The following is a 25,249-nucleotide window of genomic DNA, read 5'->3' on the forward strand; positions in this document are numbered from 1 at the left end:
AAAAGCAGCAACAACGATCCATGTACATAAAATGTGACGTGCATATTAACCAACCTAAATAGACATTGTTATTATGATTATTAACATTGTTCCACTGAAGAACTACTTTACTGGTGTATTGGCCCCTTTGGCACACCACACCGGCTAGCCCCCTAATATCAGTATATTGACACTTACTATGGTACTCATTATGTCATTGTATGGTCATATCACCTCGTACTTCAGTACGTGATAAAAAATAAAAATAAAAATAAAAATAAAAATAAAAATAAAAATAAAAATAAAAATAAAAATAAAAATAAAAATAAAAATAAAAATAAAAATAAAAATAAAAATAAAAATAAAAATAAAAATAAAAATAAAAATAAAAATAAAAATAAAAATAAAATAAAAATAAATTACAAAAAAACTTAAGCTATATAAGGAAAGCAGGAAGTAAACAAATGTAACAGTTACTGATTGTGAAAGTACCAAATGGAGGGGTAGGTTTTAATAAGCTTTGCTTCTTCCTACTCCTTTTGGACATGTGGAACTGTGAACTGATTATGGGATGCACTCAATTGTAATCTGATGCATGTTCAAATGAAATAAAACCATTACCATTACCAAATACATCATTGGTAGCAAATTAGTACTTGGGTACGAGGTACATTATTTAAAAAAAAAAAACAAACTTAAACTGTATTATGGAAAGCAGGAAGTGAACAAATGTAACAGTTACTGATTGTAAAAGTACCAAATGGAGGGGTAGGTTTTAATAAGCTTTGCTTCTTCCTACTCCTTTTGGACATGTGGAACTGGGAACTGATTATGGGATGCACTCAATTGTAATCTGATGCATGTTCAAATTAAATAAAACCATTACCATTACCATTACCATTACCATTACCATTACCATTACCATTACCATTACCATTACCATTACCATTACCATTACCACAATGCCTCAGGTTCTCCTTTAAGGCTTCTTCAATTCTTCTGAAGATACTTTTTGGGCGAAATGTGAAATATCTTCAACAAACCCTAAGAGCCAAGTTGTCTTGATTCAATCGTTCCCGACAACTACTGCTACTTATGTCAAAAGTGGCATTATAAAAGGCCAAAATTTGAGTAGATTCAATGTGTCACATTCTGAATCTCATCTTTGTTGTCCTAAAATGCAGGGACTTCAATAATCAATATTTTCATTTAGGCTACAGTTCCTATTCCAAATATGATATGATATGATATGGCAACTTACTTGAGGATGGAAGAGGAAGCCTGGAGCTGGCCTCATGTACTTGTCCTTCAGAGTCTCAAACGGGTCGCTCATTCTCCTCTTCTCAACCCTGCTAATAGTACATTTTTATCAGCTCTTAACACAGATAGCCATGGAGTCCTATGTTTGTAATATGACACCAAACGAGCAAACTAGCAAAGCATCACAATTCAGTTCAGTGGGTATTGAACCAATTCTCTACATTGGTGCCCTTTTACAAATATGGGCACAGGGAACGTAAAGGATAGTACTGAACCAAACCGTGTTGCTTGTTGCAAACAAGTTAACCACTGGGAATAACAGTACCTGTAAATGGGGTCCATGAAGAAAGGAGTCGGCCTGGCATGTTGCAAGGAGGTATCAGGCTTCGGAGTTTCCATGCCTGCCTTCCCGTCTTCATAGCCCACATTCTTCTTCTTCTCATCTTCCTTTGCACCGCATCCACGACCTCTAGTCCTTAAGCTGAGGTCGAGTGGCTGATCCTGACCGGCGGAGTGGGATGCCTCCGGTTTGGATGGAGCAAGCGGACAAGGCGTCTCTTCCTTGCGCTTAGTGGTGAGGTCAAACGGTGACTCTGAGGAAGATTTGTTCGGAGCCTTTTTGCAGTCGTCTGCCTGCAACTGTGTCTCAGCCTTCAGCGCTGAAGGTCTGACATCCCTGTCTTGGAAAGGATAAACGGGAGGAGAGAAAGCTGGGAAGAAAGGCAACGGGAACATGGAAGGATAGGCCAGGGACCCAACCTTTTTGTCCTGCAGGCTGCTCAGGCCTGTGGAGCCAAAGTACTTTTCAGCAATGGAGGCAATGGCCTTGATAGAGTCATTCACAGCCCCTGTAACAGCAGTGTGCTCGTCCAGTGAGGAAGGCGCAAGCGAGGGTCTGGCAAAGTTTTTATTAGGAGCGCCGCTTGTCAGGGTTTGGCTCTGGGGGCTTCCGTGACTGGCCTTCAGTTTGAGGTTTTTGCCATTTTGCATAGCAGCCCCCCTATCCCTCTCAATGTCCATATCGCTTTCAAGTTCAGAGCTTGACATACTTTCTAGATCGCTTCCGCTGGGTGTGCTGACATCATCCAGATCGCTGCTTTCCGATTGGTCGCTTTGCTTGTTGCGTAGCTTCGTCGAGTTACGGGTGTGAAGTTCAGATGCTGCGATCTGACTTGCAGGAGAACCGCCGTCCTTACGAAGTGCCTTAAGAAGCTCTCTGGACTCTGGACTGGCTCCAGGGCTAGAAGGCAACAATGGACTCTTACTGAGCTCTGCACCAGGGCCAGCGACAGCGGCGTGAGCTGGTTGTCTCACCGGAGAAGACGTCGCAGGAATAAGTGGTGGCCGGTGGTAGAGACCGGAAGGGAAAAGGCCAGGAAAACTGAACGGGAACGCAGGCGTGGCAGGGAATGTAAGCCCGCTATGATGGCGGCTAGCCCCGAAGTAATCAGCCAATCCGGCACTGCTGTGACCCATTGCTAAAGCGGACTTGTCCAATCCTGGGGCACCGGGTAGCGGCATACTTTGGGCAAACAATCCCCCTGCTGTGAAATGGTTTTTCCCTTCACAGAAGCGCCGGTGCTTGTTCAGGGATGAGGTGGTGCTGAACATCTGTCCACAGTCTTTGCACTTGATCTGCGTTCGGCAGTCCGCATGCATGCGTTTGTGGCGACACAGGTTTGAGAACTGGGTGTAGGACTTATGACATACCTCACCTGCAGTGGCACAAAAAAACAAAAGAACACTGTTTCAGTATGCGGTGCACAAAAAAAACACACAAAGTACAACAAATTCCATCACACAACCACCTCTAGTTAACATCTGATACAACGGAAATCCAACGTGAAAGGCTTAAGTTCCTGTCAATAATTGTGACAATGGTTTTCCATCGCAATGAGGAGGTGAGGTGTGTCCAGATCCTGGTATTGTAATAGGTTGACAGTACGAGTCCGTTGTAGCCACTCATCACCTGCACATCAAACTAAGTTCCCAGGCATCTTGAGCCTCATTGTGTCCCAGAGATTCCATAAACAATCACACACAAACACATTTACATGCACACACACACACAGATATGAACAACACACACAGACATACAGAAGGAAACACACAAAGGCATGCTGATACACACACACATTCTTAGGAGCGTCAAGTACAATGGCCCTATTTTAAGTGTGTGAAGGAAGCAGACTTGAATGAATCCTATCCTGGAGTCTGGTTCCCAGGACAGATCCTCTACTGGCTCGCTCCCCTCTCCCCACTAAGTCGTTCCCGACACCCCTTCAGCTCCCTCACCTTGTCCCCGCCGGGCCGGGTCCCTGTCATCCTGTGGTCCGTGACCTTCCCACAGTCTCCTCAAGTGTGCTTTTGTTGGACTGTCTGAGCCGCTATCGCTTATCTTTTTACATTATTAGTCTGTCAACAATATTTACTACACTTTAGTGTACTGAAATTCACATGGGAGTTGGGAACAAGTAATTGTTGTCGTTTCCTCATGATCGCCGTCTTTTGGTTATAACAGGGAAGCAATGCATTTTGCTGTCATGCTATTGTAGAAGCACTTCACAATTATAATATTGGCTGATATTGGCATCAAAATGGGATATCGTTTTTCTTATCGTTTTTTTTTTACTGTCAATAATATCAGCACGTGAGTCATGACTATTTGTGAAATGCACGCAGAAGAAGTATAATGTGGGCATTCATTATGAACGATGTGACGAGACATTAGTTTGATGGAAGACCGTATCAGACATTATCAGTTGATATCAAAATCAGCAGCAAAATACTGGATATCGATCATACTAAGTAAAACTTGTAAGGAAAATAAAAAGCTTGGTGATATATACATATTCATATTTCATGCAATGTATATACATATTTCATACATGTCATACATGTTACATATATACATATGTTTGGGTGTATTTGTGTTGTTTTTCACACAACCATTAGTGGTATTTAAACCTACATATTTCCTTTCCATTACATGAAATGGGAAAGGAGGACAGCAGTACATGTGGTTGCTATTTGTGAAGATACTTTGATATCAGTATCAGCAACAAAATACTGGATATCGATCATTAAGAAAGCCAATATCGAGCATCTTTACTCATACTCATGTATTTAAGTAAAACTTGCAAAGAAAATAAAAAGCTTGGTGATATATACATATTCATATTTCATGCAATGTACATATATACATATATACATATGTTTGGGTGTATTTGTGTTGTTTTTCACACAACCATTAGTGGTATTTAAACCTACATATTTTCACTCCATTACATGAAATAAGAAAGCAGGACAGCGGTACATGTGGTTGCTATTTGGGAGGATACTTTGATATCAGTATCAGCAACAAAATACTGGATCTCGATCATTAAGAAAGCCAATATCGAGCATCTTTACTCATACTCATGTATTTAAGTAAAACTTGTAAAGAAAATAAAAGTTTGGTGATATACCATTCGTATTAGTATTAGTATTACAAACATTAGCGGTATTTAAACCTACATATTTTCTCTCCATTACATGAAATAAGAAAGCAGGACAGCGGTACATGTGGTTGCTATTTGGGAAGAATGGCAGAGTCAAGGGTCTGCAGTCGGGATGCAGTCACCCTGACCCGTGTATATATGTGTATGTTAATATGTGTTGATTGAAAAGGAGTGCAGGATCTGGCGTGGGCGTACTTCTTTTCACATGCTTCCAGCGAAACAGAGAAGAGGCACAGGGTGAAGGTCATAATGCTTTAGGGGAAGGAGAGTGTGAAAGGTCAAAATGTGTCTTTCTGGAGCTAACAAGAGCAAAGAAGTGTGTGTGTGTGTGAGAGAGAGAGAGGGTCTCAGTCATGTCAAAGCTAGGTCAGACTAGGTCGATTGGGTTAGACCAAGTGAAAGTGGGTCCAATTACATGTTAGTTAAAAAAAATGTCTATGAGTTTCTCATAGTACTAGCACCACTCTAAAGATGATATCCCACGGTACAATACAAATTTACAACAAATAAAACAAGTTTTCTAGTTAGACAAGCATGTTATTTGTTATTATTGTAATGTACTGAGGAGACTTACATAGGTAGGGTCTTAGTGACTTACACATGAAGGGCTTGACACTGCTGTGGATGTGCTTATGCTGCTTAAGCCCTGAAGACGTAGCGAATGTCTTGCCACAGTCGGAACAGGCGTGGGCCCGTGCCCCGACGTGCTGTGAGCGAATGTGCCTCTGAAGGTTACTGGGGTCTGTGAACACCTGCTGGGGAAAGGAACCACAAAGACAGGGGTTTTAATAGCTACCAAAGTCACACAGACCGCGGCACACCGGCAACCAAAAGTAAAGAACATTTAATCACATTTTTCCCCCTAAAAGTCATCACTTTACCTTTGAGCAGTTTTCACATTCATAGTGCTTGCCGCTGTCGTGTGACATCTGATGTCGGATCAGGTTTGATTTCCAGTTGAAGGCCTTGGGGCACTGGTCGCACTTATATTCTCTTTCCTCGGAGTGGGACAGAGAGTGAGCTTCCAAACTGCAGGAAGCCATGACAGAAATATAACAATGAGGGACAAGGAGGTCAAGGAATTCTCGCAGAAACTGTGTAAATCCTTGTCAAAATCCTCAAGCAAGATATGAATCTTGAATATGAAGGAGATGGCTTCGGAAGAACCGGACCGGATGCTGAATAAGTGGGTTCAATAACATGTACGGGGGCATCACTGCTTTCTGTGCATGTTTTTGCAGAAAAAATAAACTGTAACTTGTCACCCAGACTCTATACATATCACTATATTGACAGTTACTATGGTACCCATTATGTCATTGTATGGTCATATCACCTCCTACTTTGGTACGAGGTACATTATTAAAAACAAAAACAAAAAACAAAAAAAAAAACGAAAACCTTAAACTGTATTATGGAAAGCAGGAAGTGAACAAATGTAATAGTTACTTACTATGGTACCCATTATGTAATTGTAGGGTCACATCACCTCGTACTTCGGTACGAGGTGCAATATTAAAAAAACAAAAAACAAAAAACTGTATTATGGAAAGCAGGAAGTGAACAAATGTAATAGTTACTTACTATGGTACCCATTATGTAATTGTAGGGTCACGTCACCTCATACTTCGGTACGAGGTGCAATATTAAAAAAATACAAAAAAATGTATTATGGAAAGCAGGAAGTGAACAAATGTAATAGTGACTTACTATGGTACCCATTATGTAATTGTAGGGTCACATCACCTCGTACTTCGGTACGAGGTGCAATATTAAAAAAAAAAAAGTATTATCGAAAGCAGGAAGTGAACAAATGTAACAGTTACTGATTGTAAAAGTACCAGATGGAGGTGTAGGATTTAATAAGTTTTGCTTCTTCCTACTCCTTTTGGACATGTGGAACTGGGAACTGATTATGGGATGCACTCAATTGTAATCTGATGCATGTTCAAATGAAATAAAACCATTACCATTACCATTACCAGACTCGGAATAAATAAGTAAATAAGAAGTACGTCACCTCTGGATATCCGGGAAGACCTGATCGCACTCTTTACACTCATGAAGATCATGAGACAAGTGGAGGGGTCGTAGATCTTGGGGTTCCTGGGCAGTGTCACTGTCATCCCCTAGACACAGGAGACAAATACAGTGTTAAGAAATTATAATAATAACTGTATTTATGTAAATACATACAGGATAGGCAAACCTGCATTAAGGAAGGACGAGGGAGGCATCCCACACTGCTGCATCTGGTGGTCCAGTAGTTGGCTGCGGGACTCAAAGTGCTGGTCACAGTCTTCACAGCGGTACTGCCTTTCCTCTGCACAGTGGGTATAAGGTGAACATGAGCATGGCTGTGGAAATGTGCAACATAATGTTAATGTGTGTGTGTGTGTGTGTGTGTGTGATGCAGACCATGAATGTCAGGAGCCATGGTGGTATCACATGAATACTCTTCAGCCTTCATGAAAAGTAGAAGCTCCTCACCGGGGAAAATCTCTCGAGTGACTTTGTAGAAGATCTGGAACAGGAAAAATGAAAACATTATTATGTCACCATGTTGGGCTTTATTTTGCACTGAGCCACTGCAACAGAGACCTAGTATAGTGGTAACTTTTAAAATGTGTTAAATCAGGTCACTACACTAATAAATTTTCCCGGCAGGTGTTTAAATGCATCACACATGATAATACATAATTAACTGAATAATATTTTATTCACATGGAATAATTTGGCCCCATAACTATAACCGAGCTGGTTGCTTTGCAGTTGATGTGGATTAGAAGCAAAACAGAAGATGGATTTTAACATCATTATACCTCAATAATGGAACTATTACAACCATGCAATTCCCTACAACTAACAATTAAAAAAATACTTCATAGAGTAGAAGACTGTTGTACAATGTGTTTTATCCTAATGACATATGTTGCAAAATTACTAGAGATTTTGTATTCAATCTCACCGGATTGCGCAAGTGTAACTATTCATGTGATCCATGCCTAAAAGTGTAAGGCAGGGGTCTCAAACTCAATTTACTTGGGGGCCACTGGAGCTTGGGTCTGGGTGAGACTGGGCCGCATCAGGTTTTCCAAAAAAAACCCCCAAAAAACGAATTTATTAAAAACAAAAAAATTTTAAAAACTTCGCTTTGGTTCCAATTTTCTACAAGAAAAGCTCTGATAAAACATTCCACTGTTCTCAAATATCTTACTTTTTATTTTTCTACACAAAATATGATGAAAAATGAATAAAGAAATCAAGAATAAGGAAAATCAATAAGTCAGTAATAAATAAATATAATAATAATAATAAAACGGAAAATAATAAAAACTTAAGAAACCACATATAGTTGGTGGGTAGACAAATTATTTTTGTCAGATTAAAATGAACAAAGCATTATTAGAGCCCTGTAGACATGACAAAACACGACTATAGTCACATTTATACTCTTTTTATTTACAACATATTGCGCAACTGCAGGGTCTTGAGACACATGCTAACTCGCAAACTCGAGAGCTAGCGACCTAAACGGTATCCTTCAAGTTATTTCCTTTCAACTTAAATAGCCAAAAATGTACCACTTCCACACGGATAGGGAGGATAACTATTAACAGTTATTTAACCTTTAACATGAACATGAATCAAACGTAATAATTTTTTCTGGGTACATGATACCATACAGCATCCATATCAAACTTGCGCGGGCCGCACTAACATTAAACTTTCATATCAAGACGAGGGCCTCAAAGTAGTGTCCTGCGGGCCACATTTGGCCCGCGGGCCGCGTGTTTGAGACCCGTGGTGTAAGGGGTATTAAAAAGAATCATTTGACAGATGCTGGTGCTGTGGCACTTCCTGTCAGTTGAAAACAATAGTCAGTTTCAAACAATCGGCCATGGTCCCATTTGTGACATGTTTTTTTTTTTTCGTGAGGGGGGGGTAATCATGTTTTTCCTGATGTGTGACTGCAACAATTGAGGAAACCAAAAATGTTTCTATAGCAGCTCCCTTTTAAGGTCATGAAAATATGACAAAACAATCTAGGCCATACATTCAGTGGATGCTATAGAGCTCTAAAGCATCGATAAACATCTATGATGTATGCCATCATGCCAGATGTCAGCATATTGTGCAAAATCACAGCATATGAACCTATTCAGAACACATTTCCGTTATTTTCAATGGGGAAAAAAAAAAGTTAAACCAAAACAACTGCCTGTGTGTATTTAACCAGCAGCACTCGGTAGTGACGAAGACCAAAGTTCTAGATGAGTAACAACAATTTGGAGCCTTTGACCTCCTTCTCCCATTAGTGCAGTTTATAGTGGCTCAATAACTTTGCACAAGCATTTCCATTTTGAGGTAGCATGGCAGTAAAAGCACCACCACATGTGCAGGCACACTTGAGGAATTCCCCTAACAGCTCCACCTCTTCCCAGTGGGCCACCACAGATAAATAGCGAACACACATACAAACCGGCGGTGGCTCGTTCCAGGACAGAAGACGCACTGTTTGATCTGGAGGTCATCGCTTATATGTCACGGTCATACACACACTGACGGTGGCTTAAATTAGCAGGTTGTTCTTTAGATAAGATAACTGGAGTAGTGGAGCTCACAGCGACGGTCCAGTCACCATTTTGTTAATATCAGCTTTTTGATGGAATGCATTACTGCATTGGAGATGAATTTATTCCCATCAAAACCACAAGAGGATGAGCGACCGTGATGACTTGGTTACCTTGACACCATTAGTGATTCAATGTAAAAAGCAGTCACATTTTTTCCTTGGTTACACCCTGTTGGGTGACTCCTCACACTCATTTGACAGGTATGCTATTCACCAGTTGTTTCTTGCTATATAAAAGATCCTAATATGAATGAATGGCCTTAAATCACAGGCATTTTTAACTGTTTGAACGAAGACGGTGCACCAAAAAAAAAAAAAAAAATTAATTTAAAAAATTAAAAATTTTAGTCAGATTAATCACAATTTTCAAATTAATTAATCACCGTTTGCAAACAATGCCTGAAATATGCCAATTTTTATTCGTAGAAATATAAACAACAGGACACAATTATAGACTATTATACATTATTTTTGTTAAAAGCACCAAAGGAACTGGAAATTTAAATCATCCTAAAAGAAAGAACATTATTCACTATTCACTGTACTAATAGTAGAACTTTGGCCGTGTTATTATGAGCAATGAAGTGTTTATTGTTAGAATAGGATGATAGAATAGCCAGGAGTCAGTTACTTTGCGATATACGACATACAGTAAAGTCTCGTTATATCGATATCGGTTAAAACGAATTACTACTTATTACGATACTATTTTCATTTCCCGGCAAATTTCTAGTCTTTTATGATATAATTAGCTCCGTTAGTACGATACACGGTTATTATGATAATCCGGTTACTAGGATGCCCTTTTCATCTCCCGCCAGCCAATTTGGTCTGCTTATATCGATACAAAAGCAGCTTAAATCACTACACTATACTAAATCACTACAGCGTAAGTTTATTTTTATTTACTGTAGTACAAAATGTATTGTAGTACAAAAGCATGCTAGATACGCAATCCATGAACTCAAGGAGAAAATTACATGCCATATCAAAGATCCGCCCACTTTTAATGCAGTTCGGTGCAGGATCGGATATATGGATAGTCCGGTTATATCGGTATTTTTTCCGACTCCCGAGAATATCGATATAACGAGACTTTACTGTACATGCATGACAAAATGTAGTCGTGATGTTCAGAGTGTCTGTGAACGTGTGGTGAGAATGAGGATTTGGACGTATGAATGAGAATGAACGAAGAGCTGCGTTTACGACTTGGAGACACAGATATCGTGTTGGAATTGCACTAGCGGTGATGTGTTCGGGTCAGAAAAAAAAGTTATACAAAAGCATCACACAGAGCTTGCAATGACGCATGTAGTTGTTTTTGACAAAAAAGTAACATATACCTATAATATAACTATTATTTTCATCTTTTATCTCATCGATGACTTCATCCCATTCATTGTGAATCGCCCCCACTCAAGACTAAGTGAGAATCAACAGAGCAAACAAGATTAACATTCATATCCCTCTATTGTATCTTATGAAAGGTTCTTTCAGGGCACGTTGGATGCTGTTAATTACACTAATAATCCATTTGCCTCCCAGTCGAAGCACTACATGGAGGAGAGTGGAAGGTTTGAAGCGCTAATTGCCCCAATTATCTTAACGACAAAACACACACTGCTCGTGGAGGCTTCTATGCAAGCGGCTGCCTGGTTTAATGCATCAGTTAGCCAATGGGGGACATCAAGGGAATAAGGCCGACGCTAAACTCACACTAAGTCAAAGGCTAATGATAATGATAAATTAGTATGCTTGGTTAATTGTTGTGATTAATTGTGTTTTTACTGTAAAAGTAACCTCCCACAGATTAGAACATGGCGTGGAATGTTTTTTCTTCACGTACGGCATGTTGAAATCATTAAAAATCCATTGATAATCTTTTATTCTTTACTTTCTTGACAGCGCCAGTTCAAAGAGTAGTGTATAAAAATCAAGGTCATATTTAATCAGTCGCGTTTGATGAATTGATCATTAGGAATTGTCATAGTGTGGAATGATGAAGCTGTGATACAATGAAACTATTGTAAAAAAAAATAATACTGTTATCCATGTGGGAAAATCTATATCGGAAATGAATGTTAAATCATTTAAACAACTACGCCAACGGTTAATTTTAACTTGACAGGCCATTACCGAATTTAACTACTGAAAAAAGTTAGCAATTAATTTCACCAAATCGCCTTTCAATCTATTGTGTTGATTATCTCAGTTAGTGCATTGTGCCTAATATTGTGACCGGTCATGTAATGATTTGTTTTCTCTCTGAAGATGCTTTTACATCTGATTGGCTATATGCCGGAGCCAAATGGAAACTGTGGGACAAGAATCCCAAAGAGTTTGGCCAACCAGACAAAACAGGCTCTTTTCCCTTCTCTCCTTACTCATTCCTTCCTCACTCACACACTCGCCCTCCTGAGATTGGTCATAAAGTTTTATGGTAAACAGAACTGGGTCAGAAATAAGAGGATGGAGGCCAGTTTTACTTTCACACTGGCAGGGCTGAATCGGAGCTTGTGAGTGAGCCGTAATGACCAACACACCTGGAAATTGCTGAGGGTGTATGACATTGTCATCATATAAATCAAACGGGCAAATTATCTCTGTTAAAGGTATTTTAGCGCCGGATTGGTTTTAGAAGAGATTTAGCAGCAAGTGTGAGCATTTTGTGGAAGCCACTCAAATCTGGTGGTGGTACGAGCATGTGTGTGTGTTATTTGCGGTTTCAGACTCAGCACTTTTCTGTGGTTGTAAAAAACCTGTTGGACTCAGCTATTGTTCAATTTAGCATTTGTGGCCCAGAATGAACAGTTCTGTTTTTGCACTGATGCACCAAACACAAACGCAACAACCCGCACTTTTCACATGTATTAAATACGTGAATGTGCAGCGATTCTGATAAAAATCACAACACAAAAAGCCCTCCTCAGTGCACAGAGTACCAAAAAACTGACAGGGCCTTTTTGCAAGACCACCCCACATTTGAGTCTATTCATTTTGACCATACAGACGAGCATTGTGAGGCGCTACAGTGTGTTTTGAAAAACACCAATGTTGGCCGGAAGGCTTAAAGACGGCACATTGTGCCATGCTGTGACAGTGTGTAATACTTAACAATCACCTCATCACAGCCATGTCCGAGACCTGCCGGAGTCTTACACGGGCACCGGAGCAGAACCACAGTGTTGACAGCGAGTCACACCTCGCACACGGCTCTCTCTCTCTCTCTCCGCTTGTTTGTCTGCCTGTCGCTCGGAACAGAGAGAGGCCAAGTGATTCTAGACACCTTGTGTCTTTTAACAGACCGTGGACTGGACCTTGAAGGGGATCTTTATCCTTTCAGAAGATGTGTTATGGAGGTGTTCCTGGAGGTTTAGTTACATCACAGGTACTTTATACATCACATTGCTTCTTATGAAAGTATATGGTGAACTAAAGGCAATACCACTATGATTATTGGGGATGGAGAGTTCCATTAAGGTCATTTTGTCACTTTTTCCAACAACTCTTAAAAAAAGATGGCCTAGCACAGCATTGTATCAGTGCTGTGTACACTGACTCCACACTGAGAGGTTCAATTTCCTCTTTCTAACACGGGTCATGCCACGGGATGCTCCACACGCGTGTCAAGCAAAGTTTAGTCTGTCCTTCACCCGCCATTCGTTTTGTATAAAAGACTTGAGTATGGTTGGGACTACAGAGATGAACCGACAGCCCCCCCATGGGAGAACTTTAGTGTACAGCCAGGTGAGCTGCAAAGGACTGTGACATTCCTGACATATCTAAGAGTTTATATCGCAAGCGTGACAGGAAAGTGTGGGGAAACATCATCTCGACGGGCCGCCTCTGATCCTTCCCTGTGGTCCTCGCACGGCAGAAGCCGGCATACAATTACAGAATGAAAACACACGCTGATAGCATGGAGTGTCTGCAGTGTATTGCATTGTGTGTGTGTGTGTGTGTGTGTGAGAAGTGAGAGCAGGGTGGGCCAGCCGCACATGGGACTATCTGACATGGATCACAACAACACCTTTTAGGACAACATCAGCAGACATGTTGGTGAGTAGAAAATACAGCAAGGCCTTCTGCAATCTCGGTGTGTGTGTTTTTTATGTTAAATTATAACACTCGAAAGTTCTGCCATTGTCTCCTCGTACCTGATCATCTATCTGGCACGCTGTCAGATTATGCTGATTGGCGGTGGAGGCAAACTGGATGTACTTCAGCCAGCTCCCGATATCTGGCTTGCTGGCATCCAGGCAAAATTTGACATGGCCTGACCCGTCCAAGATCTGGGAGAGACAGCAAAGAAGACAAGAGATATCAAGACTGTGATGAGTATCAGTTCAAGTCCCTGTGTACCACTTATACCTCCCACTGAGACACTGCAGTGTTGGTAGTCACTAAAGCACACATAAACACAACACATGCAATTTGGAACATCTGAAATAGGAAAATGAATGAACTAAATATAATACAGTTTTGTATAATAAAATCTCATGTTTTCTTCATCAGGAAATATAGTAAAACATGACAAAATTAATACTTTTTTGTAACATTTATGAAGTGAGGTCTTAATGAAACATGATGCGATATAAACAAGACATATTCAATATTAAAATGGCATATAAATGTGACAAAAAGGTCATAATAATGTGAGAAAAACACACAATAGCTAATTAGAGTTTCTTTATTTCTGTAGCAAGAGAAAAAATGTGTAGATTACACCGTTTTTTTAGTGAAGGACAAATCAATTAACAGCATCAATTTCAGGACACATATTAGGCCTGTGAAAAAAAGGCGTGAACGCATCATTACGAAAAAAATGCATTAAAAAAATAATACTTTAAAACAATTCGTGGAATTAATTAAAATATGGTGACATTATTTTCAGCGAAAGCGTAATATATTGTCTGTCTTCTCTCAGCAGGAATTAAATCCACACATGGTTGAATTATGAACCAATTGAAATAATATTATTATTGATAATAATAACAACACCAAAAAAACAGTCACAATTAATTATTAAGGTTGAGTGAATCCTTTTGTTCGACTCGTATTTCATTAAGTATCGTCTCGTCATTACAGCCAAAAAGAGCGAACGTTTTTTTTTTTTTTTTTTTATAAATATACACGTTTTAATTCATAAAGTTGATTTCTTCTTACCGTTGCCTGCGCGTCCTTCCTCTGGGATACCGAGTTCGGTGGTAAAAGTAGTAAAAACTCCGCTTAAAAACACCCCAAAACAACCGCTATCAATCTTTGTCTTTTTTTATTGAACGCACCACTTTCGGTTGCGATGCGTTGTCCAAGTTATTTGTTGTTTTTTTTTAAAAGTAGCCCCAGGATGAGTGGACTCCTCTCCGGTGAGCTCACACTTGACTGTCCGCCCCACGCCGCGTCGTCTCGCAACTCCTATCCCGCCATCACCGCGTTGCCTTCACGGACACATGTGACTGGTACATGTCCTTTCTCAATGTCCCACTCGCAGACGAGCTGGTGTGCAAATCCCCCCGGCGGATGCATCAACTTGCTTTGCAACTTTTTCCACTGTGAGCTCCTCTCTTGTCACCCCTCCTGTCTTGACGCACCCGCAGGTGTCCCGGACAGACACACACCCCCTCCTCCTCCTCTTCCTCTTCTTGTGATGTTCGGGATGTATCAATCCTGTGACGATCGGAAAAGCTCGCTTCTTATTTTACGCACCACCTGCTTTGTGTGAGTTTACGCGTAAAGCGACATCCATGCGCACTGCCGGCGTCTGAAGCGACTCTTCTCCCCGGACGGAAGCGACTCCTCTCCGCAATAAAAAATGTAAAAGTGACGCGGGGGTAGTTGGGGAGGAGGAGGTCTGGGTTGGAGAGGTTGAGCGGGGTCAGAGGGAGGTCGAGAAGGGGCTTCTAAAGAGATGAACCGGGCCAGCACACTTTCATGAACCAACAGAAGCATCAAAGTGGGGGGGGGGGGGGGGGGCTTTGTTCACATTCTCACATCTCACATCTTCATGAGCGTTTTTAAGTGATTATATACAGGTGAGTATCACTAATAATATCTTTGACAAGTACTTGTAATTGTAATGGTAATGGTTTCATTTAATTACAATTGAGTGCATCCCATAATAATAATATTTCCCAGTTCCACATGTCCAAAAGGAGTAGGAAGAAGCAAAGCTTATTAAATCCCACCCCTCCATCTGGTACTTTTACAATCAGTAACTGTTACATTTGTTCACTTCCTGCTTTCATAATATAGGTTAATTTTTTTTCAACTCTTATATTCTATAGATTTACTTCACATTGTGAAACCGGTGTCCAAAGTGTAGTCTGGGGGCCATTTTCAGCCCACAGCTCATCTTTATTGGACCCTGGCTTGTTCTAAACATGAATTATTAATTAATTAATTCATTCATTTTCTATCGCTTTTCCTCACAAGGTTCACAGGGGGTGCTGGAGCCTATCCCAGCTGTCTTTAGGCGAGAGGCCAGCCAGCCAATCACAGGGCACATATAGACAAACAACCATTCACACTCACATTCATACCTATGGACAATTTGGAGTCATTAATTAACCGAGCATGTTTTTGGAATGTGGGAGGAAACCGGAGTAACCGGAGAAAACCGTTTTCACGGGGGGGGGGGGAGAACATGCAAACTCCACACAGAGATGGCCGAGGGTGGAATTGAACCCTGGTCTCCTAGCTGTGAGGTCGCCGCGCAAACCACTGGACCGCCGTGCCGCCCTGAATTATTAATGAGATTTATTATTAGGTATTACACACATGTGCTTTGTCATCTGTTACACAAAGTTTTGTTCACACAAATCAATCCGATTAAGAAATATGTGAAACTAAGTTCTGTAGCGCAACAATTAAAAAAAAAAAAAACAGAATGCAAATGTCCAGCAGAGTTTATTAGGCAGCTCATAAAGCGGAGGAGGGCTGCAGATGATGATGGATAACGCCTCAACTCTGTGACATTGACCTTCCATCCCAGATAATAGCCATTGTTTTGCCAAATCGCGCAGCAAATGTGCAGGAAGGACAGGAAAAAATCATGTGTAAATAAGGCAGGACCTTGCCACCGATTCCCATCGTTTTGTGCTCCATGAGAACCGAGCAAAGACCCTGGTCCACCCGGTCATTGATTTCCTGCCTCCTCCCCGACTTGTCCATTGTTGGAAGCCTTTTTAATTTAGCCATAAATTGGGGAAAGCTCAAACCGAATGAGCTGTTCTATTTTCTTCCTGTCAGGATGAGGGATTTGTTTTATGATGCATTGTTTATTAAATACAAGTAATCTGAGAAGGCTTCACAGCCTCTTCAGGTTTTTTTTTTTTTTTTTTTTTTTTTTTACCCAAGCATTCTGAGCCTCTTATATATGAAAAAGGAAAGATGCACACCCCAGCTTTGTGGTAGAAGGGGGGTGGGCGACAGGGGTAACAGTGTGGCAAGTCTACCACAATGGGACGTGCTGCACTTCTCTCCCCAGCCAGGAGATGACGTGCTGCACTGAAGTGAGCTTCAATGGCCCTGAATGCAGCATGTGATATAGGATAATAACATTTTACACACTTGAACCATTGAAAGGACTATAAAACTCAACAAATTGCATGAAATCATCCTTATGTGATGTATTTCTGAACTGTACGTCTTATTACAACGATGATATGTTGGTTAGAAGTCATTTTGGAAGTGGAGTAAATTCCAATAAGTCCGTTTTTGGTGACTTGGAGGCTATGAGCCTGAATGTACCACAATAAAGCTCTTTAATCTACCCTGTAAAGATGGATGCTACGGTCTTAAAAACAGTTTGTTAATAAACCTGGACAGATTTATAAGGCATATGTCTAATTTATATTTATTTGAATCTTAAAGACTTGTGATGTGCAGAGATTAAACGGATCTATTTTATCGGATTTATTCTTCGCCTCTGCTGTGATGATTTTCCCGTAGTGGAAAAGCTGTTTATCAATATTACAAACTCAACACATGCAAGCTTGAGGCTATATTCATTGCAGCTATACAACACGGCGTTTCATACCTATTTAAGCAACTCTTAAGTGTTCAGATAATATTTAGTGTTTAAGTGCTGTGAAATACTTTAAAGGCGCTTTGTTTATTTTCCTTGAGGCTTCTTGTTTGTTTTCGGAGTTCAACAACACATGACCGTAGACAATCTTTATGTTCAAAGGACTTCATATTTGGATTGAATTGACGAGAAGCTTCATGAATGACATGCTTTTTATGCTTTTGATGCAAGCAATTTGGATTTTTGCTGCTGAGGTCTGGATCCTTGTCAGCTATAATGGGAGAGAAGAGAGGGATTCCCGTGAGGGCTGCAAATTGACTCCAGCCAGAGAGCTCTGTGCTGTGCAGCCGAGAGGCCGCATGTAGGCCCGTGCAGTGCATTCCAGCATAGGAGGGGTGCCACGAGTAAAAGAGGAGAATTCAACATTGCGGCCAAATCCACATAAAATACTTCTTCTATTCATTGGGAAGACCTCCTGGAGATACGGGGAAGAAAAGCAGCGTATTGACTTGTCACTGCTTAAGACCCAACAACTTTTTCTTCCACCAAAAAAAAGCTCCGTTGCAACAATAACCTTGCTGCTTTATGTCCACATAGAACCAGTGTCCATACACACCAATTAGCATTAAGACACAGCAGAGGAAATGAAAGAGGAAAATGTAAATAAAAAGTTTCCTTGGGCCTGGAAGTAGGCCTGTCGTGAGCGGTGTGTTAATCTCCACCTCAGTAATTTGGTTCTGCGGGAGAAGACAGAAGCCCTGCTGCTGTGCCCTGCACTTCATAAATCACTGCTTTATGTGGACAAGGTCAGCTCACCCCCCCCTCTCCCTTCCACTGGCCCCTCCGCCATGTTTACCCGGCCTCCCGGGGGCTCTCAGGACCAGACCAGCCCACTTCTAATTACTGTGGATTATTTTCATTTGCCGGGGGTCAGTCAGGCATTCCGGCAGAAAGAGCAAGAGGGATGATTTTCTGACAAATTCTCGAGCCTACAAGAAACAGGCCTGGCATGTTTGCTGAATTAGCACCTGGATATTTTGTGTTCACACTGTTTGTTTTGCCTTTGACAGTTCCACGTGAGAGCAGATTGGCCGACATGTCCGTTTCCTTGTCGTTGTTTTAAAACATCGCTTTAATCCAAGGGGTCAAACCTTTTTGCTGTTTCCAGTTTCATGTTGCTCGATAGATGGAAGCATGAAAGAATAGATATACTTTTTTAGAACTTTTTTGTATCATTCCAGATGGACGTACACCCAATGGGCGAATAAAAATAACCCCAAATTAGGCCTACGCATAGATAGACACATGACGCTTAGAGTCTTGACATTCAGGGCCACGGAGTACATGGGCTACGGGGTGTGATAAAACTACACAAGAGTCAAAGGTCGGCTTTTGCAGACATAAATTCAACAGGCACACGACACACTACATGCACAGGACGGACTGGAAACTTAACCAAACGTTCTCAACCCCGTCGAGGCGGCGGGAGACAAAAGGGGGGATGGTAATTAGAGCATGTTGCCTTTCTCCTCAGGGTGCACAAATTGGCTCTAAAACACTCGTAGATATCATCTTTAAAAGACCTTTTTTTTTTGTAGCGGAGGTAAAAAAACGGGATGGAATTGAACACGGCACTTCAGATCAGGCTGGAGCGAGTGTCACACGTTCATTATGTTGAAAGTCCAGCTGCGGATGGAATACCGAGACGATGTGCTTTTCCTGCAGCGTGTCCGATTGGAAGGCTAATATTTTAATGTTGACGGCTATCAGGTTGGGCTGCACGGCGGCAGCAGAAAAAAAAATGAAATATAGCGGATAACTGAAAAAAATGAAAATGAGAAATTAAGAAGTAATATCTCATTTATAAAAGTCAGTGAAAATGTATATAAGAATCATTTTAAAAGATATAAAAATCAATTTTTTTGGTAGGGCTGCACGGTGGATGAGTGGTTAGCGCGCAGACCTCGCAGCTAGGAGACCCGAGTTCAATCCCACCCTCCGCCATCTCTGTGTGGAGTTTTTTCCTCATGAGGGTCACGGAGCCTATCCCAGCTGTCTTCGGGCGATAGGCGGGGTACACTCTGGACTGGTCGCCAGCCAATCACAGGGCACATATAGACAAACAACCATTCACACTCACATTCATACCTATGGACAATTTGGAGTCGCTAATTAACCTAGCATGTTTTTTGGAGGAAACCGGAGTACCCGGAGAAAACCCACGCATGCACGGGGAGAACATGCAAACTCCACACAGAGATGGCCGAGGGTGGAATTGAACCCTAGTCACCTAGCTGTGAGGTCTGCGCGCTAACCACTTGAACACCGTGCCGCCCCGGTTTCCTCCCACATTCCAAAAACATAAAAAAACATCAAATTAACTAAATTGATCTTTTATGAGGGCAGCACGATGGCCTAGCATGTTGTCCGGACAATCAAGAGATCTGAAAGAGCTGAGTCTGAATCCCTGTTTGGGATCTCTGTGTTGCATTTGCATGTTCTCCCCATGCGCGGGTTTCCTCTTACACTCCAAAAAACTAACAGCCTCTAACATGTAATATCCCTCTGAGGTACTCCTTCCTGATCCTATCCATCCTGGTCACTCCCAAATGAGAACCTCAGCATCCTTATCTCTGCTACCTCCAGTTCTGCTTCCTATTGTGTCAGGAAGGACATCCGACATAAAAAATGTTGCCAACACAATTATGCAATAAAACTCAAGTTAATTTTGGTGAATTGTAAAGGTTAATTGGCGACTCTGCAGCACGGCGGTCGAGTGGTTAGCACGCAGACCTCACAGCTAGGAGACCAGGGTTCAATTCCACTATGGGCCATCTCTGTGTGAATGATTGTTTGTCTATATGTGCCCTGTGATTGGCTGGCGACCAGTCCAGGGTGTACCCCGCCTCTCGCCCCAAGACAGCTGGGATAGGCCCCAGCACCCCCGCGACCCTCGTGAGGAAAAAGCGGTAGAAAATGAATGAGTGAATGAATTGGCGACTCTATATTGTACATAGGTATGAATGTGAGTGTGAATGGTTGTTTGTCAAGATGTGCACTGTGATTGGCTGGCCACCAGTCCAGGGTATACCCTGCCTCTGTGTAGGCCCCAGCACCCCCGCAACCCTCGTGAGGATAAGCAGTAGAAAATGAATGAATGAATGAACTGGAATAGGTGCAGATCCTGGAAGATCTAGAAAGCTTTCTGTGTGGGTTATCATGTGTACTAGAGCTAGCTACTCAAGGAGTTCACAACTCAATACAAAGCACCAAAAATTAGCATAATGGGTCGCCCCAATTTTTTCGGTGGTTCTGCACTATTTTCCAAGCCAGGAAGACTTGAAGGGAATAAGGTAGAACAATCTAATAAGAGACTAATAGGTATTCTTTTCCAGCAATTTCCATGTGGGCAATAGGCAACCTGAGAATGTGTGAAAGAATGTAAGTGAAAAACAGATCGTGAACATATAAAAACACGATTGTGAGACCACAACAGCACACAAGTTCTGTTAGCCAGCTCGGGTGTAAGAGTGTAAGAGGGTGATGATTAAAGTCAGAATTACCTGAGAAAACAACAAATCAGTGCCAGTCATACGGGGACACGGACTGACTCCCATTAAAGGCTTCACTGACTTTCAGTAGCATCAAAGTGGTCCCCGAGTTAAGCTGGGGTTATATTTAACCTGGAGCACCGCTGGGCTGTGCAAATGTTGCCAACACCACGATCAACACATTTTAAATCTCGACCACAAGAACAGAGCAGTGGACAAAAATGATAATAGTCCAGTCTCAATTTCATCTCTTGACTATGTTGTTTATGCATCTCATTTAATATGTAATATTTATTACTATACTTTGTAAGTTATACTTATGTCAATATCCCAATAAACACAGTTATTCCCAAGCTCATCAACCAGTACCGTAAAGTCAAAACTTAAAAAAAACGACTTTTTAGCTAATTTTTGGTGCTTTGTATTGAGTCGTGAACTCCTTGAGTAGCTAGCTCTACACATGATAACCCGCACATAAAGCTTTCTAGATTTTCCAGGATCTGCACCTATTCCAGTTCATTCATTCATTCATTCATTTTGCTTTGATTCATATGCTTTTTCTCACTGGAGCCTATCCCAGCTGTCTTTGGGCGAGAGGCGGGGTACACCCTGGACTGGTCGCCAGCCAATCACAGGGCACATATAGACAAACAACCATTCACACTCACATTCATACCTATGGACAATTTGGAGTCGCTAATTAACCTAGCATGTTTTTGGAATGTGGTAGGAAACCGGAGAACCCGGAGAAAACCCACGCATGCAAACTCCACACAGAGATGGAATTGAACCCTGGTCTCCTAGCTGTGAGGTCTGCACACTAACCACTAGATCGCCGTGCCGCCCCCCTATTCCAGTTGTATGTTTTTATTTATTCTACCCACCACCCGCTCAGGTCCACTCAGCTTGTACAGCTACCCAGACACGCCCATATAAGGAAGTCAGGCTCACTGTGATGTCACAGTAAGCCGGTGTTGGGAAAAACTCTCTGAAACTGAACGTTCGGAGCACTCACACACTTTTTTCAGGGTTTACTTACAAATGCACACACTTTGTTATTTTGGCATAGTTTAACATGAGAATACAACATTTTAACAACATTTATAGGTCAGAGTGGAAAAACCATAATAGGGCGTCTGGGTTCTTACTTGGACCGCGGTCCGCCTGTTAGTCACCCCTGTCTTATATTGACTATTTTCACTACGTTTTCATATGTTTCCCCCATAAATTGTACATATGTGTTAATGTGAGTGTGAATGTATGACGGCCAGTCTAGAGTGTACACCTCCTGTCACCCAAAGTGGATATAAGCTGAAGAATATGAATGAATGAATGATGAATTTTTTATTATAATATAATTTTCAATGCGATAGTATGAATGTTCTGCTGCTTCGTGGAGGCCAGCATGGATTAGTCAATTGATTATTGGACCATCCCTACAGTATCTCATGTAAAGATAATACACCATTTATGTTGATTATGTTCCGAATAAATTATTGTATTTGAAAATTATTATTTTGCATGTAAACTGTAATTTCAATAGCAAATTACAACATTGTTGAAAATGATACTTCATGATATTATCAGATGCATACATGCAAACCTGCTGAAGTTAAACGACTTCAGCTCCATGCTGACATACTGGATTATTACATGGGACATTTCAAAAGTCAGGCCGAACTGGACCCATCAGACACGTGCGTCAACGCTCGTAGAGTTTATTCAATTCCAGACCAATCATTCAGGTGTCATACACTTTTGGGTTAATATTCTAACCGTGTGGTTGAGGGCTTGCTGGAGATAAATCAACTTTTATGATGGGTTGTTATGGCTTTTACTGCGCCGGTGTTGTGTGAAACTGATTTGGGGATCAATCACTTGCAGGTGTCTGGTGGGGGTCCTGTGAGCTTAGAGGATCGATGGAGGATCGTGGTGATGGAATGGAAGTGTGTGTGTGTGTATAGTATGATGAGTGGGTGCAATTGTACATTTGTGTGTGTGAGAAGACAAAAGCGATGAAGGAGTGTGTGTGTGTGAGCAGATATATCTAGAGCTGAGGCACAGATGAAGAGCCGCTGGACTATGACCAGACCATCTCAGCTCTTATCGGAGTCCCCCTCCTTCTCCCTCTTACTCCCCCTACCCTCTCTCTCTCAATGCACTTCTTTATCTAGGTGGCACTTTGGAAAATCTCATTGTCACACAACATTTAACAAAGACAAACGTCTCGGGCGTGCAGCTGGAGATGACCGACCCAGCAAAGCAGCAGCTAGTGAGTATCCCTCAAACAACCTCTCACTCTGGAATGGTCCACGAGTGAAGACCAGAGACCAAGAGACGAGCACACGTCAGCACGCAGACACATTAGTCACATCCAAGTTTGTCAAGCTCCTTTCTCTCCATGTCTGGTTTATCCTGGTTCAACATGTTTGACCGTCGGATGGCCGCTTCCTCCCTGCTGTCAGCGCAGGTCTGCCAAAACAAAAGAGGCAGCGAGCAAAGCTTATGGTTTCTGAATCAGAGGAAGTTGGTGCTGATTACGCTGCCCCCCGAAGAAGCATTCCGATCCTGTTAACTGGTGCTCAGACTGCCAATTCCAAACCGAGCAACAAAACACTGCAAGACCGAACCACTGTTGGTGCCCCACCCTGAGCCTTAAACTCAGTTCATAGCGTCTTGTTATTGGTACATTCACACATTAACCTTGTGAAATGAGTGGATCTCTTATTTAATTCCACTATTCGAATTGGAGGAGTCTGATTCCACTGTCAATCTTGCAGTCGAATCGTATGAAAATGTCATGTGATGACATGTGACATACTTTTTACATAGAAAGTCTTTATTTTTGTTATAATATATTTTGATACAAAATCAGCTTCATCAATGTAGTAAGTACTCCAGAACTTGGAACCTCCATTTCTACAGAACAGCATCGTTTTGTAAAATTCAGTAAAATTATTTTCCAGTTTTGGGTGACCAAAAACTTTTTTTCAAACTTTTCATTGGGCTTGAACAACTTGAGTTTCAATAAATAATAATAATAATAATAATAATAATAATAATAATAATAATAATAATAATAATAATAATAATAAAATATGAAAATATTAGCTGGAAACCTCATATTACAAAAATACAACATAAGGTGGCCAGAAATATTTCAGTATTGAACAAAGCAAAATTAGTTCTCAATCAGAAATCACTCCACACTCTTTATTGCTCTCTGGTTCTACCATATCTTACTTATTGTGTGGAAATATGGGCTAATAACTATAAAAGCAATCTTCACTCATTAAATGTACTGCAAAAAAAGGTCAGTAAGGATAATTCATAATGCCGCCTACAGAGAACATACTAACTCCTTACTTCTCAAATCACAAATACTTCAACTTGCTGATATAGTTCATCTTCAAACAGCTAAAATAATGCATAAGGCTAAAAATAACCAATTACCTAAAAATGTCATCCAATACAAAATATGATCTCAGGGAAGAACTACATTTGAAACACTTCTATGCTAGGACTACGTTATGCTAGCCATAGCATTCCAGTATGTGGAATCAAACTATGGAATGGATTGAGTAAGGAAATCAAACAATGCACAACGATGAGCCAATTCAAGAAACAATACAAGCAGTTGATGTTTGCTAAATACAAGGATGAAGAGTCTTGAACCAGTCATGATGTGCTATATATATCACTATATTGACACTTACTATGGTACCCATTATGGCATTGGATGCTCATATCACCTCCTACTTCGGTACGGGACAAAACATTAAAAAAAATCAAAATTCAAAAAAATTCAAAAAAATTCCCAAAAATTCCCAAAAATTCCCAAAAATTCCCAAAAATTCCAAAAAATTCCAAAAAAATTCCAAAAAAATAAAAAAATATTCAAAAAAATTATGGAAAGCAGGAAGTGAACAAATGTAACAGCTACTGATTGTAAAAGTACCAAATGGAGGAGTAGGATTTAATAAGCTTTGCTTCTTCCTACTCCTTTTGGACATGTGGAACTGTGAACTGATTATGGGATGCACTCAATTGTAATCTGATGCATGTTCAAATGAAATAAAACCATTACCATTACCATTACAATAACTCTTGACCAGTAGTGTAGTTCTTTTTCTTTCCTGATCTTCCTTTTTCCCTTCCACCTTTTTTTCCCTCTCTTTTATACAAAGAAACGACAGAATGGACGACTTGGAGGAGAGAACGTTGTACCTTCTTCACACCCTCACCTCTCTATCCCTGATGAATGCTTTTGTTTATACGCCAGACGGGTTGTTCA

At 41.0% G+C, this 25,249-nt stretch overlaps 2 protein-coding genes across 8 annotated transcripts in view; one reads left to right on the forward strand and one right to left on the reverse strand.

Annotated features, from left to right (window-relative positions):
- Positions 1–25,249, reverse strand: part of mecom (MDS1 and EVI1 complex locus) — a 180,821-nt gene that overhangs the window by 15,026 nt on the left and 140,546 nt on the right. For 2 of the 7 annotated variants that reach the window (XM_058079537.2, XM_058079540.2), the window contains exons 3-10: positions 13,536–13,670; positions 7,158–7,263; positions 6,949–7,062; positions 6,760–6,868; positions 5,621–5,768; positions 5,314–5,494; positions 1,565–2,954; positions 1,241–1,331 (exon numbers count right to left, since the gene is read on the reverse strand). In XM_058079537.2, the coding sequence (XP_057935520.2) occupies positions 1,241–1,331; positions 1,565–2,954; positions 5,314–5,494; positions 5,621–5,768; positions 6,760–6,868; positions 6,949–7,062; positions 7,158–7,263; positions 13,536–13,670 (2,274 nt within the window). Of the gene's footprint in view, positions 1–1,240; positions 1,332–1,564; positions 2,955–5,313; positions 5,495–5,620; positions 5,769–6,759; positions 6,869–6,948; positions 7,063–7,157; positions 7,264–13,535; positions 13,671–14,544; positions 15,038–25,249 lie in introns of those variants that run through there. The other 5 variants (XM_058079546.2, XM_058079545.2, XM_058079544.2 and 2 more) reach the window with 5 other exon arrangements.
- On the forward strand, positions 13,393–23,475 carry LOC144899683 (uncharacterized). Its single transcript, XM_078793018.1, has 3 exons — positions 13,393–13,437; positions 22,840–22,901; positions 23,130–23,475. The coding sequence occupies exons 1-3, from the start codon at positions 13,432–13,434 to the stop codon at positions 23,386–23,388; spliced, it is 327 nt and encodes a 108-aa protein (XP_078649144.1). The 5' UTR covers positions 13,393–13,431; the 3' UTR covers positions 23,389–23,475.

This window comes from Doryrhamphus excisus, linkage group LG8, assembly GCF_037039965.1.
Source record: "Doryrhamphus excisus strain RoL-2023G ecotype Guam linkage group LG8, RoL_Dexc_Guam_v1.1, whole genome shotgun sequence".
NCBI classification, from domain to species: domain Eukaryota; kingdom Metazoa; phylum Chordata; class Actinopteri; order Syngnathiformes; family Syngnathidae; genus Doryrhamphus; species Doryrhamphus excisus.

Coding starts and splice junctions, on each gene's coding strand:
- LOC144899683 (XM_078793018.1), top strand. Junction 22,902..23,129: donor ATCGTGGTGATGGAATGGAA/GTGTGTGTGTGT, acceptor TTCTTTATCTAG/GTGGCACTTTGGAAAATCTC.